The sequence below is a fragment of the Cannabis sativa genome, chromosome 8 (assembly GCF_029168945.1).
Source record: "Cannabis sativa cultivar Pink pepper isolate KNU-18-1 chromosome 8, ASM2916894v1, whole genome shotgun sequence".
In the NCBI taxonomy this organism is placed as follows: Eukaryota; Viridiplantae; Streptophyta; class Magnoliopsida; order Rosales; family Cannabaceae; genus Cannabis; species Cannabis sativa.
Genome location: NC_083608.1, coordinates 20,080,737 through 20,096,133, shown reverse-complemented (window position 1 = coordinate 20,096,133; position 15,397 = coordinate 20,080,737). Strand labels below are relative to the sequence as shown.

Sequence of the window (15,397 nt, the reverse complement as noted above, 5' to 3'; positions counted from 1 at the left end):
ATTAAAACCTGCCATTACACTGCCTATGCCTGTTTCCCATAAATATCCCTCTATGTCTCTTTCAACAACACCACCATTTACAGCTTCACATTCTATATCTGATCCTTTTGTTGATATGGATCAAGAGAACCTGAATCCTAACCGCCAATTCAAACGGCAATTTGATCCAATCTCTTTAAGACAGACTCTTAAACGATGCCGTGGAAACCAAGTTACTGATCCCTCAACCTTGTCAGCTGGGGTGCATCCTCTTCCTACAGTTTCGACAGAAAGCTCAGATTCTGATGGAGAAAATGACAATGCAGCGGTGATTGCTTCGCAATCCCGCTCCTCATCATGAAACTCTTAAGTTGGAATGCACGGGGTTTGGGGAACTCGAGTGCATTCCGTCGTCTTCGATTGCTTATTCATGAGCAATCTCCTCAGGTGTTGTTTCTTATGGAAACTAAATTGTGTGATGGTGCTCTTTCTCGTTTTAAGAATCTTTTAAATTTTAGTAATGGCTTAGAAGTTGCTCGGGTAGGTTTGAAGGGGGGTCTTATGTTATTATGGCAAGATGTTGTTGATGTAACACTTTTATCAATGAATACAAATCATTTCGATTGCTATATCTTGTTTGATGATGGTCCTCGTTGGCATTTTTCTGCTCTTTATGGTTTTCCTGAAGCTGTCAATAAGAAGCATACTTGGAAATTAATAAGGAGATTGGCTGATGTCTCTCCTCTAGACCCGTGGCTATTAATAGGGGATATAAATGAAATTTTCTCAAATGAACATAAAAATGGTGGTCCTTTAAGAGATGACAATCAAATGCAAGCCTTTCGTACAACTTTGGACCAATGCTTTTTGACCGAAATCCTAGCATTGGTGATGAATTTACATGGGCTAGGAATCGAAAAAGTGCATCTAGCTTAAAGGAGAGATTAGATTGGTGCTTCATTAATCATGTATGGAGAGATAATTTTGTTTGGCCAAAATTGTCGCATTTAGATTATTATGGATCTGATCACAGAGTTTTATTGGCTGAAATAGACTTCAATTTGACACCACCTGCTCAAGCTCCAAGGAAAACACGCTTTCGTTTTGAACAGTTTTGGTTGAAGGATAAAGAGTGTTCTGAAATTATCTCTAACTCGTGGCTGCATTCATCAGAAACAGACCCAGCTTCTCGTTTAGTGTCCTCTTTACGTGTTTGTGCTAATAACCTTCATGATTGGCATTATAGGAAGTTTGGAAAGATGAAACAAGACATCAAACTTGCTCAAAAAACTGTCCACGGGTTGAATACATCCGAGTTCGGACCCGGATTTCTCTCGCAAAAGTGCATTCTGAATCTATATTGGATGAATTGTTGGCTAATGAAGAGCAATATTGGCAACAACGTTCACGGGTTGATTGGCTTCAATCGGGAGATCGTAATACCAAGTTTTTTTCATTCCAAAGCTACTGACATTCAAACAATAGAATTAAAGCACTTACGGATGACAATGGAAACACAGTTACAACAAAAGAAGGCATTTCAAGAGTGGTGGCTGATTATTTTCAAGAACTTTTTACTGCTTCCAATGAAGATCACTGGGCTTTATCTCATGTTCTATCAACCATACCAACAACCATTTCGGATGAACAGAATGATTTCTTGTCTCAAGATTTTACGATACTCGGAAGTTCTTACAGCATTGAAGACTATCGGTTCAGATAAAAGTCCAGGCCTAGATGGGATGTCAGCTATGTTTTATCATCACAATTGGAATATTGTTGGGGAATTAGTGACTCAGGTGGCTCTTGATGTCTTGAATAATGGAACCAATCCTGAATCTTTCAACAAGACTCTTATCACTTTGATTCCTAAGATCAAAAAGCCTAAGACCATGAAGGATTTCCGTCCAATTAGTCTCTGCAATGTTACATACAAAATAATCTCTAAGATGCTGGCCTTGCGATTTAAAGAAGTTTTACATTCTGTTATTTCGAAACACGAGTGCATTCCTTTCAAATCGCTTGATTACGGATAATATTCTTGTGGCTTTTGAGATGGTACATAGCTTGAAGCACGGAACTCGTGGCTCTGGGGTTTCTTTGCTCTCAAACTTGACATGAGTAAGGCGTTCGATAGGGTGGAATGGTCTTTTCTTGCTGCAGTTATGGGGAAGATGGGTTTTGGTATTAAATGGATTTCTCTCATCATGACATGCTTACATACAAACTCTTTTTCTTTCCTAATCAATGGAGAAGTCTCGGGTTCGTGTACCTCGGCGTGGGTTGCGTCGGGGTGATCCACTCTCCCATATCTATTTCTCATTTGTTCGAAGGGCTTTCGCGATTGTTGCGACATGAGGAAGCAGTTGGTAGACTTGAGCTGTTGTTTCTCGACATTCACCATCCATTACACATCTTTTGTTCGGCGATGATAGCCTCTTGTACATCGAAAGCCAATGATAGATCTTGTGGTTCCATTAAGCGTGCTTTGGATGTATATCACCGTGCATCTGGACAACTTTTAAACACTGACAAGTCGGTTATGTCCTTCTCGCCTAACACTCCTGAAGCTGTTAAGCTTTCCTTTCAACAAATTTTAGGGATGCCGATCTGTGCTTGTCATGAATCTTACTTGGGACTCCCAGCTTACAGTGAACGAGATAAATCCCAACTCTTCAATAACATAAAGGAAAGAATTTGGAAATTAATGCATGCTTGGAGTGATAAAATTTTCTCCATTGGTGGAAAAGAAGTGCTTTTAAAAGCTGTGGTGCAAGCGATTCCAACATATGCTATGAGTTGTTTTCGTTTGTCCGCTAAGTTTTGTAAGCAAATCGAAACTATGATGGCAAGATTTTGGTGGGGATCTTCAACAGATAATAAAAAGATACATTGGAAGAATTGGAAGTCTCTTTGTACTTCTAAACGAGATGGTGGCTTAGGATTTCGATCATTTGTACATTTTAACCAAGCTTTTCTAGCTAAACAAGCCTGGCGGATTTTTCAAACTCCAAATTCTTTGCTAAGTCGTGTCCTAAAGGGTCGATATTATCATCAAAATGATTTTATGACAGCAAAAGTTTCTGGTTTATCATCCTTGACATGGCAGGGAATCGTTTGGGGCAGGGAGCTGTTAAGCAAAGGTTTAATCATTAAAATTGGAGATGGTCTTGGTGTGAATTGTGCTCAAGATTCATGGATTCCAGGCAATGAATATTTTAAGCCTCTGCGTTTCACAGGCAGCTGCAGTAATTTGGTAGCAGACTACATTACTGACACTAGGGAATGGGATTTGGAGTTGCTTCACAATGATTTCTCTCCAGCGGATATTGATAGAATTTTAACCATTCCTTTGTCTTATAATTCCACACGTGATCGATGGAGATGGCACTATGATTCCTCTGGGGACTACACAGTCAAATCCGGGTATAATTTAGCCTGCTCATTGGAAAACAAAGAACCCTTTCTTCCGGTTCTACATCGCGGGGAGGCATGGTGGCAGCTGTTTTGGGGATTAAATCTCCCATCTAAGGTGAGAATTTTTGGCTGGAGAGTGATCAACTCTGCCTTACCAGTGGCACAAAATCTTTTTCATAGGAAAGTGATTACCTCAGCCACCTGCTCACTTTGTTCAAGAGCATGGGAATCTATTGGACATGCATTATTTTCCTGCTGTCATGCCAAATCTGTTTGGCAGCATACCAGTTTTCAACTTGATTTTACGAAGGCTGGTTTCATGAAAGATGGTGACTACCTACTGTTTCTATCCACAATTCTAACCAAATCTGAACTGGAAAAACTATTTTGCACTATGTGGTTTATTTGGTCGGATAGAAATAATTATATTCATGGCAAACAACTCAAGCATCCAATGGCTATTTCATCACAAGCTGAAGCTTATCTTGCTAATTTTCACTCTGTGAAATCTGCTACTGCACCAGCAGTTTCGTGTGTGGCAGCCGATGCAGGACCTGTGAAATGGGTTCCTCCTACTGAATCAAATTTAAAAATGAATGTTGATGCAGCACTTGATTCTTCGAGGAATAAAATAGGTATTGGTGTGATTATACGGGATTCCACTGGTCGGGTTATAGCAGCTATGTCCAAGCCTGTTGTTGGCAATTTTAAATCGCAAGAAATGGAAGCCAAAGCTATGTTTTGGGGTCTCCAATGGGCTAAACAATTGCAGCTACAGCCTCACAGTGTGGAAACTGATTGTTTGATGTTAGTTCATGCTCTTCAAGGCAAAAAGTCACAACTCTCTAGCTTTCATGATTTAGTTGAAGATATTTCTTATCATTTATCCTCTTTCTCTAATGCTTGTATATCTCATGTTAGACGGGATGCTATGGCCATTCACGGCCTGGCAAAACAAGCTTTACAGTTGGATAATGATTGTATATGGATAGAAGAAATTCCTTCTACCATTTTCTCTGTTGTTGTAAATGACACTCTTTGATTTATAATAACAGCTTTTTCTCAAAAAAAAAAAAAGTAAAATACACAAAGTCGTACACAATTTTAATTAATTTTAAGAAAAGATTATAAATAATAAATAAAAAAGAAGAGAACTGCATAGCATGAGAGACGTTGATCTTGGACCTGAGCAAGCGCACGTGACCTCCCAAGCCTGCCACGTAAGAATTGTATATTCAAGTCTACTCTCTTTCCCCTACGTGGAATTGTTTCATTGGCTCTTTCTTACCCACGATATCGCATCGGAGAGAAATTTACCACAGCCCAGCCACTGTGGTACCGATATTACCCCTTGTTAATAATGAAATCCCGAAAATACCCCTCCTCCCCGTCCCTCCCTACCCCTGAAGTAAAAACTCCCCCACAGAGCTTTTTTTGGGAGCCAAGTTCCTTCGGGAGTGTTTTACCTCCTTTTTTAATTTTCTTCCCAAGTCCCCTGTTTGGCTTTATTTTCTCGCGATTTTTCTCACTGATTTTCTTTTTCTATCTCTATATTCATCGATTCGTCGATCGTGACGAACCCTAGTTTTCTTCATCAATGACTATGATGACTCCTCCGCCGTTGGATGTATGTGCATACCGAAAACTCAGTTCTTTCCCATTGTTGATTTCGTTTCAACGCTCGTTTCATTTTGTTGTCTTTTGTTTCTCTCTTTGAATTTTGAGCTTTGTTTTGTTCGTTCTTTTGGTGATTCATGATCGCTTGAGGGCTTTTGTCCGCTTGGTTTTCGAATTGGCTGAAAATTTCGGAAAATTCAGGCTTTTTTAGACTGTTGATTTCTAGGGTTTTGATTTAGTAGGATAGGGTTGTGTTTTACTCGATCGCAGTTTCTGATTTGCGTATTTCTTTCAGCAGCAAGAAGACGAGGAGATGCTTGTGCCGCATTCGGATTTGGTCGAGGGACCTCAGCCAATGGAAGGTTTTAGTTAATTATTTATTTCTATTTTAGTCATTTAAATTCGATGAATTTGTGAACGAAGCTTGTTTTGAAGCTTGCAATGTTGCCAAATTGATCTGGGATTGAGTGTTTTGATCGCTGGGTGTTAGGGTTTTGATTTTGTTGATTTCTCCAAACCTTATTGTTTTTAATTTGATGGTATCAGCAGCTCAGGTGGAGCCCGCTAATACGGTGGAGAATCAAACTGTTGAGAATCAACCAGTAGAGGATCCTCCATCAATTAAATTTACTTGGACAATTGAAAACTTTACAAGGTTGAATGTAAAAAAGCACTATTCTGACGTTTTCGTCGTGGGGGGTTATAAATGGTAATTATGGTCATATACTTAGCGTCATGTTGTGTTGTGTGTGTGTTATTTTTCCTGGTGATGATCGGATATTGACCTTACTGGTTGTTGGTTGGTTTACTCAGGCGAATACTAATTTTTCCCAAGGGGAATAATGTAGACTATCTATCAATGTATTTGGATGTGGCCGATTCTTCAACATTGCCTTATGGATGGAGTAGATATGCTCAGTTCAGCCTGGCCGTGGTTAACCAGATGCATAACAAGTACTCAATAAGAAAGGGTATTCTCTTTTGTTGTTATTTAGTCGTTTACTAATTTAGTTCTTTAGTGGATAATTTGTTTGTATGTCTTGGATTGACTTCTTGTTTTTTTCAATGTTTTACTGTCATAATCTTGTTTATAATACTTATTATTATGTTAAAAAACTTGTAATGGTAGTTGTTTTCTTTTCTTTCCCTATTCTCTTACTCCCACTCAACTTTAAAGTATACTTGATCAGTTTTTTATCTTAAATAAAATTGATTTATTGGTTGATTCCTAATATTGTCAAGATCATTTGTTCGTTTAGTCATACATGATGTTTGGGATCTCCATCATTCTATCAATAAGAAAATGTATCTCCTCCTCAAATTCTTTTGTACTACTTAAAGGTGTAAATTCACAGTATAATTATGTTGCAATATCATAGAGTAGATGCTATCCATTACCTTAAGGGATCTAGTCTTCCAGCCTGTATTAATTTACTTCTCCTGGTTCTACTACGAACGCTGACTGATATTCCTTATTTACAATAATTCTCACTTGATTGGGTTATATATATAATTATATATGTATATACATATATATTACAAAAATCATGATGTGATAGAGCAATTGGTTTTCTTGCCAATTGTCTTTTCAGACAATAAGTGAACTGACTTGCAGTTTCTACCTATTACTGGATCTTGTAGACACGCAGCACCAGTTTAACACAAGGGAAAGTGACTGGGGCTTCACATCGTTCATGCCTCTGAGTGATCTTTATGACCCTAGTAGAGGATATCTTATGAATGACACATGTTTAGTTGAAGCCGAGGTAGCTGTCCGCAAGGTTCTTGATTACTGGTCTTATGATTCTAAAAAGGAAACTGGTTACGTTGGGCTCAAGAATCAGGGAGCAACTTGTTACATGAATTCTCTGCTCCAGACGTTGTACCATATTCCTTATTTCAGAAAGGTCAGCAGGTGTTTTCATTTTCATCTTAGAGGAAATTTTGATTGTTTCTACTGTTTTACTTATGTCTAAAAAATGTTCTAAGTTGGGCTGTATTCATTAGGCTGTGTACCATATGCCAACTACTGAGAATGATATGCCATCGGGAAGCATCCCACTTGCACTACAGAGTTTATTCTATAAGCTTCAATACAATGACAGCAGTGTTGCCACAAAAGAATTAACCAAGTCTTTTGGATGGGATACATATGATTCTTTTATGCAACATGATGTGCAAGAACTCAACAGGGTACTTTGTGAAAAGCTTGAAGACAAAATGAAGGTAAAAAAGGTTTGATGTTATGGGCATTAGTATATTTCTTGATTGTTTTCATTGTAATTATGCCGTTGCTGGTTCAGGGAACTGTTGTGGAGGGTACAATACAACAATTATTTGAGGGTCATCACATGAATTACATCGAGTGCATAAATGTAGACTACAAATCTACAAGGAAGGAATCATTTTATGGTAATTCTTTTCTGGCTAAAGTGTTCAGTTATAAGAGTTCAAAACCTATTATTGATATCAGAGCATGATTCAAAATTTGACTTTGTACTTGACAGATCTTCAGCTTGATGTGAAAGGATGTCGGGATGTTTATGCCTCTTTTGACAAATATGTGGAAGTTGAACGTCTTGAGGGCGATAATAAATACCATGCTGAAGAACATGGTTTGCAGGTTAGTTCCCATATTCTATTTTACAGAAAGAAAACTAAAATGTCAAACCTCAAAGTACAATGCTCTTTACCATATAAAGTAGGGTTTTTTTTTTTAGATTCATTTATTATTTTATGTATCTGGTTTTAATTGTTTTTTAATATCAGGATGCTAAGAAGGGTGTCTTATTTATTGACTTCCCACCTGTCCTTCAACTTCAACTAAAGCGGTTTGAATATGATTTTATGCGGGACACTATGGTCAAGGTTGGTTTTGGATACTTGTTCTATTTTATCATCAGGTTGATAGCAGCTGTTTTATGTGCATGTTACCAATTATTACAGTTCTGTAAACATCTTTTCCTTTTTTAAATTAGAGGATTTCTTTTGTTCCTTTGCTTTGAGTTTGAGTTTGACTTTTTTCAGTGCATCCGTCTTGTACTAACTGCAATTTTTTTCCCCTTGCAGATCAATGACCGCTATGAGTTTCCTCTTCAACTTGATCTTGACAGGGAAAATGGAAAATATCTATCACCTGATGCTGATAGAAGTGTCCGCAACCTTTATACACTTCATAGGTATATATGTGAATTGCATGCTGAGGATTTCTTTTGCTGCAGTTGATTCAGGGACCATGTTTCATTTTTGTGATAGATTTTTGTGTAAATCCGGAGCTTTACTGTATCTACTTAGCATCTCCTCATATGACTAGATATTTCTTTTGTGACAGTGTTTTGGTTCATAGCGGTGGGGTGCATGGTGGACACTACTATGCTTTTATTCGGCCAACCCTCACAGATCAGTGGTATGCAATTTTGGTTGAAGTATATTTATGCAGTTATACATGTGTATGAAACTGCACTCAGTTGTGAGCAAGGTCTTTACACAGTCCATGGAACTGGTTGTATTTTTTGGGAGTTCAGGTACAAATTTGATGATGAACGCGTGACAAAAGAAGATATGAAAAGGGCTCTAGAAGAGCAGTATGGTGGCGAGGAAGAGGTAAATCATAAATTGTTTTTAGATTTTTATAGTATCATTAGTTTATTCTTATATCCTTCAATGTTATAATTATTTGTGAATTAATCTTGATGCCTTTCGTTTTGTTTCACAGTTGCCACAAACCAATCCTGGTTTTAATAATACTCCCTTCAAGTTTACAAAATACTCTAATGCATACATGCTTGTGTATATAAGGGAAAGTGACAAGGACAAAATAATTTGTAATGTTGACGAGAAGGACATTGCTGAACATTTAAGGGTAAGTGCGTGTATGTAATTATAGTTTGTTTTGTTTGTATCAACTCTAGGTTACTTAATATCCCAAGCATGTTATGTAGTCTAACTTGTGGTTAATTTCAGGTGAGATTGAAGAAAGAACAAGAAGAGAAGGAGGATAAGAAAAGATATAAAGCACAAGCCCACCTTTTTACTATAATAAAGGTATTGATTTTGTCTTGACCTTTAGTGTGGCTTCTTGTCTTGTGAATTAGTAGTTTCTATTCTGGGATATTAATGGTTGTGATAATTCATTGACGTATTTAGGTCGCACGAGATGAGGACCTTTCTGAACAGATTGGAAAAGATATATATTTTGACCTTGTAGATCATGATAAAGTTCGTAGTTTCCGTATTCAGAAACAAACACCTTTTAACCAATTCAAGGTACTGTTGACAGTTAGTTCTGGTTTCAAAATTCGTATCATAGTTTTTATTGATATTTATTATATTCCCTGAATAACTATTTTGCTAAATTCAAATGAATAATACTGATAACTTTTCCAACTTTTTTTTTTTGGTCCTGTGGTATGTAGGATGTATTTATGAATTTTAGATGCATCAAATTCAAACTTCTTATTTGAATGTTTTGGCTTTGGCCATTATGTTACCATTATACTCATATTTTCTTCATTCTTTCATCTTCGTTTTGTCATTTAATCCTTGAAACTAAGCTATTCTTTCCACATATTTGTCTCAGTTTTTTTCCCCTTTCCTTGTGCTATTCTTGTTAAGTTATATATAGCTTTTACAGATATACTTCATTAAAATTTACAGATAATTGTGAGTAATGTGGATTTATATACTTCATTAAAATTTACAGATAATTGTGAGTAATGTGGATTTATATTCCTAATTTGCATATTGATTTTCTCTGAACCCCCTTTTTGCTGGGTTGAAATAATATATTTTTGACCAGGCGTTTGTTGTGGTTTATAGGAAGAGGTTGCAAAAGAGTTTGGAATACCTGTGCAATTTCAACGATTCTGGATTTGGGCAAAACGGCAAAATCACACGTACCGCCCCAATAGACCTTTGACACCTCAGGAGGAAACACAATCAGTAATTCGTTATCTCCTTTAATTTTTAAAAAATGCTTACAAGTACTTGTAATGCATTGGTTAAAAGTTTGCTAATGTAGCTGACCACAACTGTATGCCTTTTTGTAGGTTGGACAGTTGAGAGAGGTCTCAAATAAGACACATAATGCAGAGCTCAAATTGTTTTTGGAAGTTGAGCTCGGACCGGTAATATGTTTTTTTTGCTTGCGGGTTTTTGAGTCTTCCATGTCTTGGCAATTACTATGTTAGTGATAGCAGCTAGATAGTTACTGATAAAATTTCTATAATGCTTCAGGATTTACGTCCTATTCCTCCACCTGACAAAACTAAGGAGGATATACTACTCTTTTTCAAGCTTTATGATCCTGAGAAAAAGGAGCTACGGTACTTAGAGCCTTGTCCTGTCCTATTATATATTCTCTGATTTAGTCTCATTGTTTGTGACTCAATAATTTCTTTTGTGTTGCAGATATGTTGGGAGGCTTTTTGTGAAAAGCTCTGGTAAGCCAATGGAAATTTTAGGAAAACTTAATCAAATGGCTGGATTTGCTTCTGATGAAGAAATAGAGCTTTATGAGGTTTGTTTGTCATTTTAGAGTTCCTGTCCTGTCATCTATCTATTATTTGGCTGACGTAGTCACCTTCATTCTTTAGAATTCTACAATGTAAAATGTGTGATCTATTTTTCAGGAGATAAAGTTTGAACCTTGTGTCATGTGTGAACACCTTGATAAGAGGACCTCTTTTCGGTTGAGTCAGGTACTCATGTTATCCTTTGACCTATCTATGCCTCGCAAGTAGTTTGATTTGATGTAGTACTTTACCATTTTTGTCCAATTTTATTACCAGATCGAAGATGGGGACATTATTTGCTTTCAGAAATCTCCTCTACCTGAAACTGAAGTAGAAAGCAAATACCCAGATGTGCCTTCATTTTTGGAATATGTACACAATCGACAGGTACTAACCAATGTGGATGGTTTTAGTCAGGCTTACAAAATTAAGGGTCCTCTAGAGTTAAATAAGAAAAAAAAGTACTCGAAATTTTGTTTTGATTAGAATGAATGACCCTTTTTTTGTACTATTTTAGTAAGAAAATAATTACTGTCTAAGTTATTCCACTCCTTATCTATGCTGACCATTTATCTTCTTATCAAGAATGAAAATATCAGAAATTTACGGAGATCACAAAAATTGTCTAAAATTATAAAAATTCTTGATAAAAATTAGTAATGCAATAATATTCAATAATTACATGAATATATAATATATTAACAGATCAAATTTATTATTTTTTTTGAGATAACTGCAGTATATAATAATCTCGTAATCATAATATAAAAATGCCATGTTTCAGAAATTATAATTCAACAAAATACATAAAAAAAAATCAAAAAGGTCTGCTAACTTGCTGCTGATGCATATTATAATTAATCTTAAGCTTAGGTAGAGGTATATTTGAGCAGCATGCTTATATACTATATATTTTATTATCATAAATGTAAATCAAACATTAGTATATACTATATATAATATATTATTTTCATGATTATATTATCACTTAAATATGATAATATTTGACATTCATACGTAGTAAGAAAGCATCAACACCTAACTAAACTCATAAAAAGTTCAAACTTATTAGCAATACAATCTTAGTGTACCCAATATTGATACGAGGGTATTAGATATGCAATAGTAGAAAGTGAAATAGAGTTTTTTTTTGGTACTATGAAAGAATGGAAAGCAGAATAAGTAGATAAAACTTGATCTATACATACAAATTACAACACCAATGTTGCTCATGATTTTAAAAGATATTTACTTATTATATAAATTTTAAAACAAACGTTTTTTGAATAAAAAATTCAGATATATGATCTACCAATATCGACATAATATTAGTGTTTGTTTTTATGACTTATCTCTAGATAATGTTGAGTTGAATTAGTTCTTGCACTTGTATATACAATTTTTGCCTTGAACAATCAACTAAAAGACTGAGCATGGTGCTGTATGTCCTTTTACATGAGAGTTTGCTGTTATATAATTTGATATTTTGTAGATTGTTCACTTTCGAGCATTGGAGAGACCAAAGGAGGATGATTTCTGTTTAGAACTGTAAGTGACTTTTGTAAAGCCATTTTGTTATTGTATAATCATCTAGATTTTGGTGATGCTATATGAATCTACCCCTTATTTTCTAGGTCAAAGATACACAGTTATGATGATGTGGTGGAGAGAGTGGCTCGCCAAATAGGTTTGGATGATCCATCTAAAATCAGGCTAACAGCTCATAACTGTTATTCTCAGCAACCTAAGCCCCAGCCTATAAAATACAGAGGAGTAGAACATTTGTCAGACATGCTAGTCCATTACAATCAAGTAGTCAGATCTTTGATTGAACTCTTTCTTAGTTAATTTTTTGCTCCTAATAGTATATATTTGTAATATTATTTCTTGATCATTTTGACAGACCTCAGATATTTTGTACTATGAAGTTTTGGACATCCCCCTGCCAGAACTACAAGGTTTGAAAAATCTGAAAGTTGCTTTTCATCACGCAACAAAAGATGAGGTCCGTATGAATCAATCTTTTAATATGATATTGTATACATGTTTCCAGGTCCTTAATACTTGTCTAAATTGTCTCTAGGTTGTTATTCACAACATCAGATTACCCAAACAGAGCACTGTTGGAGATGTGATCAACGAACTTAAAACGAAGGTAGTTTCTTCCTCTTCTAATTTTTGTTTTTTTTAAAAAAAATTAGTTAGTCGATACTCAAAACAATGAAAATATAAGAATTCACCAAGCATGGCTGCTTAAAACAGGTAGAGTTGTCTCGTCCAGATGCAGAACTCAGACTGCTTGAGGTTTTCTACCACAAGATATACAAGGTACTGGCCTATTTAAAAGTTAAAAATCTTAATGACATTTTTCTATTGACCATCTTGTTTCGTGATGCCAATGTACTTCATAACATTATTGTCACTGAGGATTTATGTGGCTGATACAGAGATTTTAGAAGCTCTAGCATAATTGTTTTCATTTCATTTTGTAGATATTTCCACACACTGAAAAGATAGAGAATATAAATGATCAATACTGGACCTTGCGAGCAGAGGAGGCAAGTTTTCCTTTTTCTATCCAATTTCTGTGAACTTATTAGAATCTTGTTTCATGAACTTTATTGTCTGATTGGCGTGTCATTGGCATGTCCTACTATTTCTTATTCTTTCATGGAGTGTTTTTATAGATGACTTTCATCTCCAAACTGGAGTCTTATACAACTATAGACTATCTTTGTTCTTTATTCATTTGGTATACCTTATGATTTGATGCTGTTTTTTTTTAACTGTGAGTTACAGATTCCGGAAGAAGAGAAAAACCTGGGTGCCCATGATCGCTTGATTCATGTTTACCACTTCACAAAGGACACTGCTCAAAACCAGATGGTACTGAATTTTAAGAGCTCAGTCCCATAAATATATGTATATATATATGTATTCTTTTTAATCGTTTGCTTAAATTAGTGATTAGATAAGTAGTGAAGGATATTCTTAACAAGTAAGATTTTGTTATGTTCTTTATTTGTACATTTTTTTTCCATTTAAACAGCAAGTCCAAAATTTTGGTGAACCCTTCTTCTTGGTCATTCGTGAAGGTGAGACTTTAGCTGAAGTCAAGGTGCGTATTCAAAAGAAGTTGCAGGTTCCAGATGATGAGTTTTCTAAGGTATGTTCTGTGCTGTTTCTTCAGCAATAGACATTTATTTGTTGTCAAATTTTATCAGCTGCTCTTTTTTTTTTTTTTTTCTCTTTATCATCTTGTTTTTCTTTTATGCAGTGGAAGTTTGCTTTCTTATCCCTTGGCCGTCCAGAGTACCTGCAGGATTCTGATGTAGTTTCAAGTCGTTTTCAGGTTTGTCTATAGTTATGCATACCTCAACTGTAATATGCACAATTTATTTTACTGGATATTTCAGTTTGAACTCTTTTATTTTTTTTTTTGTTGCTCTCTTCAGAGAAGAGATGTATACGGTGCTTGGGAACAGTACCTTGGGTTGGAGCACTCTGATAATGCTCCTAAGAGGGCTTATGCAGTAAATCAGGTAATACTAACTCAATGCTATATAAGCACAATAAAGGGGTGAAGTATCAAACAGATACTTATTCATTCTTAATGCTCTGTTATACATGAGTGATTCTCATTAATGATTTTCATCCAAAATTATGCAGAACCGACATGCATACGAGAAGCCAGTTAAAATTTACAACTAAAGCTTTTAGCAGCTGCTGATCCCTGCTTAGCTCTTGAGAGTGTATCAAGCATTCAGTTGTCAAGTCGCGGCCACAACATTTGTGTTAGGGATGGAAATGGCAAGAGTGGGATCAAAAAGAGCCATTTCAGTTAAAAAAAAAAATAGAAAGAAAACACAGCCAAAGAATGACGACCATGATGCTCTCACTTTTAGGGGATTTGGTTAGGCACTCAAATTGTTGGTTTTTAGGTTTCTATTTTCATATATATTTCTCTCTTTTTTTTTTATTATTGCTTTGATGCTTGTGGGGGGAAAGGGAATGAGATCATCATCTCCTGAATGTGTAGCCTATCTATTTATTGTTATTCCCTGCTTGAGTTCTGGGTCTGTTCTTTTCCTCCTTTTCTTTTTGGGTTTATTTTCATTTTATTACTTTTCTTCCATAGGAAGACACCTCCTTGCTTCAAGGGGTTGGTGGCTTTCTATATATACAGCTCCATTGTAATCTAGCACAGTACATAAGGAGATTTTGAGGGGATGTATATCCGGGTATAGTCGGCCGCTTTTTAGTATTTTTTTTTTAGCTCCTTTGTATTTCTTTTTCACTTTTCTTTTGTTGGTGTTCCCTTTCAAGTCGTAACTTGTCAAAAATGGAGGGAAAAGGAAATCTCATCATCAGAAGTGGATCAGTGTAAAATGGTCGATTAAATTGGCATCTGCCCCTAGGATTCTGTAGAAATTATTATTTACTATATTGCAATTTGAATTGTTTATACATCATTTTGCAGAAAAAAAAAAATGATGGTGCTCTTTTTTTTTTTTTGAAGATTGCTTATTTTCTTGCGGTTAATAAATTATTGATGTGCTAATTGGACAAATTCTTGTGGAAAAAATGGCTTAAAACTTTTCTGAATGGGAAAGAAAATTAGGTTTACGAGTACGTTAAATAATTTTTGTGTTTGGTATGTTTAGTTTATTTACAATTGATTGACTACATATTGAGATCAAATTGAACAGTAATGCAAATTATAAAAAATAAAATATATGTATTTATGAAAATTTTACATAATTGATAACTTATTCATAAATATAGAAACAAATCTATTCATAACAGATTTTATTCTCTCTCAAAAATAAATATCTTACAAATAATGTCAATTGTGGACAATTTTCGGCCAT

At 35.4% G+C, this 15,397-nt stretch overlaps 1 protein-coding gene across 8 annotated transcripts; it reads left to right on the top strand.

The window, feature by feature from the left end:
• The first annotated feature begins 4,795 nt into the window (after window positions 1–4,795).
• LOC115700507 (ubiquitin C-terminal hydrolase 13) lies at window positions 4,796–14,772 on the top strand. Of its 8 annotated transcripts, none has more exons than XM_061102532.1 (32): window positions 4,796–5,023; window positions 5,309–5,375; window positions 5,563–5,722; window positions 5,827–5,984; window positions 6,655–6,920; window positions 7,021–7,239; window positions 7,317–7,425; window positions 7,521–7,636; window positions 7,783–7,881; window positions 8,083–8,192; window positions 8,345–8,419; window positions 8,538–8,616; window positions 8,729–8,875; window positions 8,977–9,057; window positions 9,160–9,279; window positions 9,832–9,954; window positions 10,062–10,139; window positions 10,249–10,337; window positions 10,423–10,531; window positions 10,644–10,712; window positions 10,803–10,913; window positions 12,019–12,074; window positions 12,161–12,338; window positions 12,430–12,531; window positions 12,610–12,681; window positions 12,789–12,854; window positions 13,019–13,084; window positions 13,326–13,412; window positions 13,576–13,692; window positions 13,804–13,878; window positions 13,982–14,068; window positions 14,196–14,772. In XM_061102532.1, exons 1-32 carry the CDS (start codon window positions 4,994–4,996, stop codon window positions 14,235–14,237), a joined length of 3,363 nt encoding a protein of 1,120 aa, XP_060958515.1. In that variant the 5' UTR covers window positions 4,796–4,993; the 3' UTR covers window positions 14,238–14,772. The 8 variants fall into 8 exon arrangements, with proteins under 8 accessions (XP_060958515.1, XP_030483914.1, XP_060958516.1 ...); XM_030628054.2 differs by having other exon boundaries at window positions 4,797–5,023; window positions 5,312–5,375; window positions 5,560–5,722; XM_061102533.1 differs by having other exon boundaries at window positions 4,818–5,023; window positions 5,312–5,375; window positions 12,161–12,341.
• The last annotated feature ends 625 nt before the right edge of the window (window positions 14,773–15,397 follow it).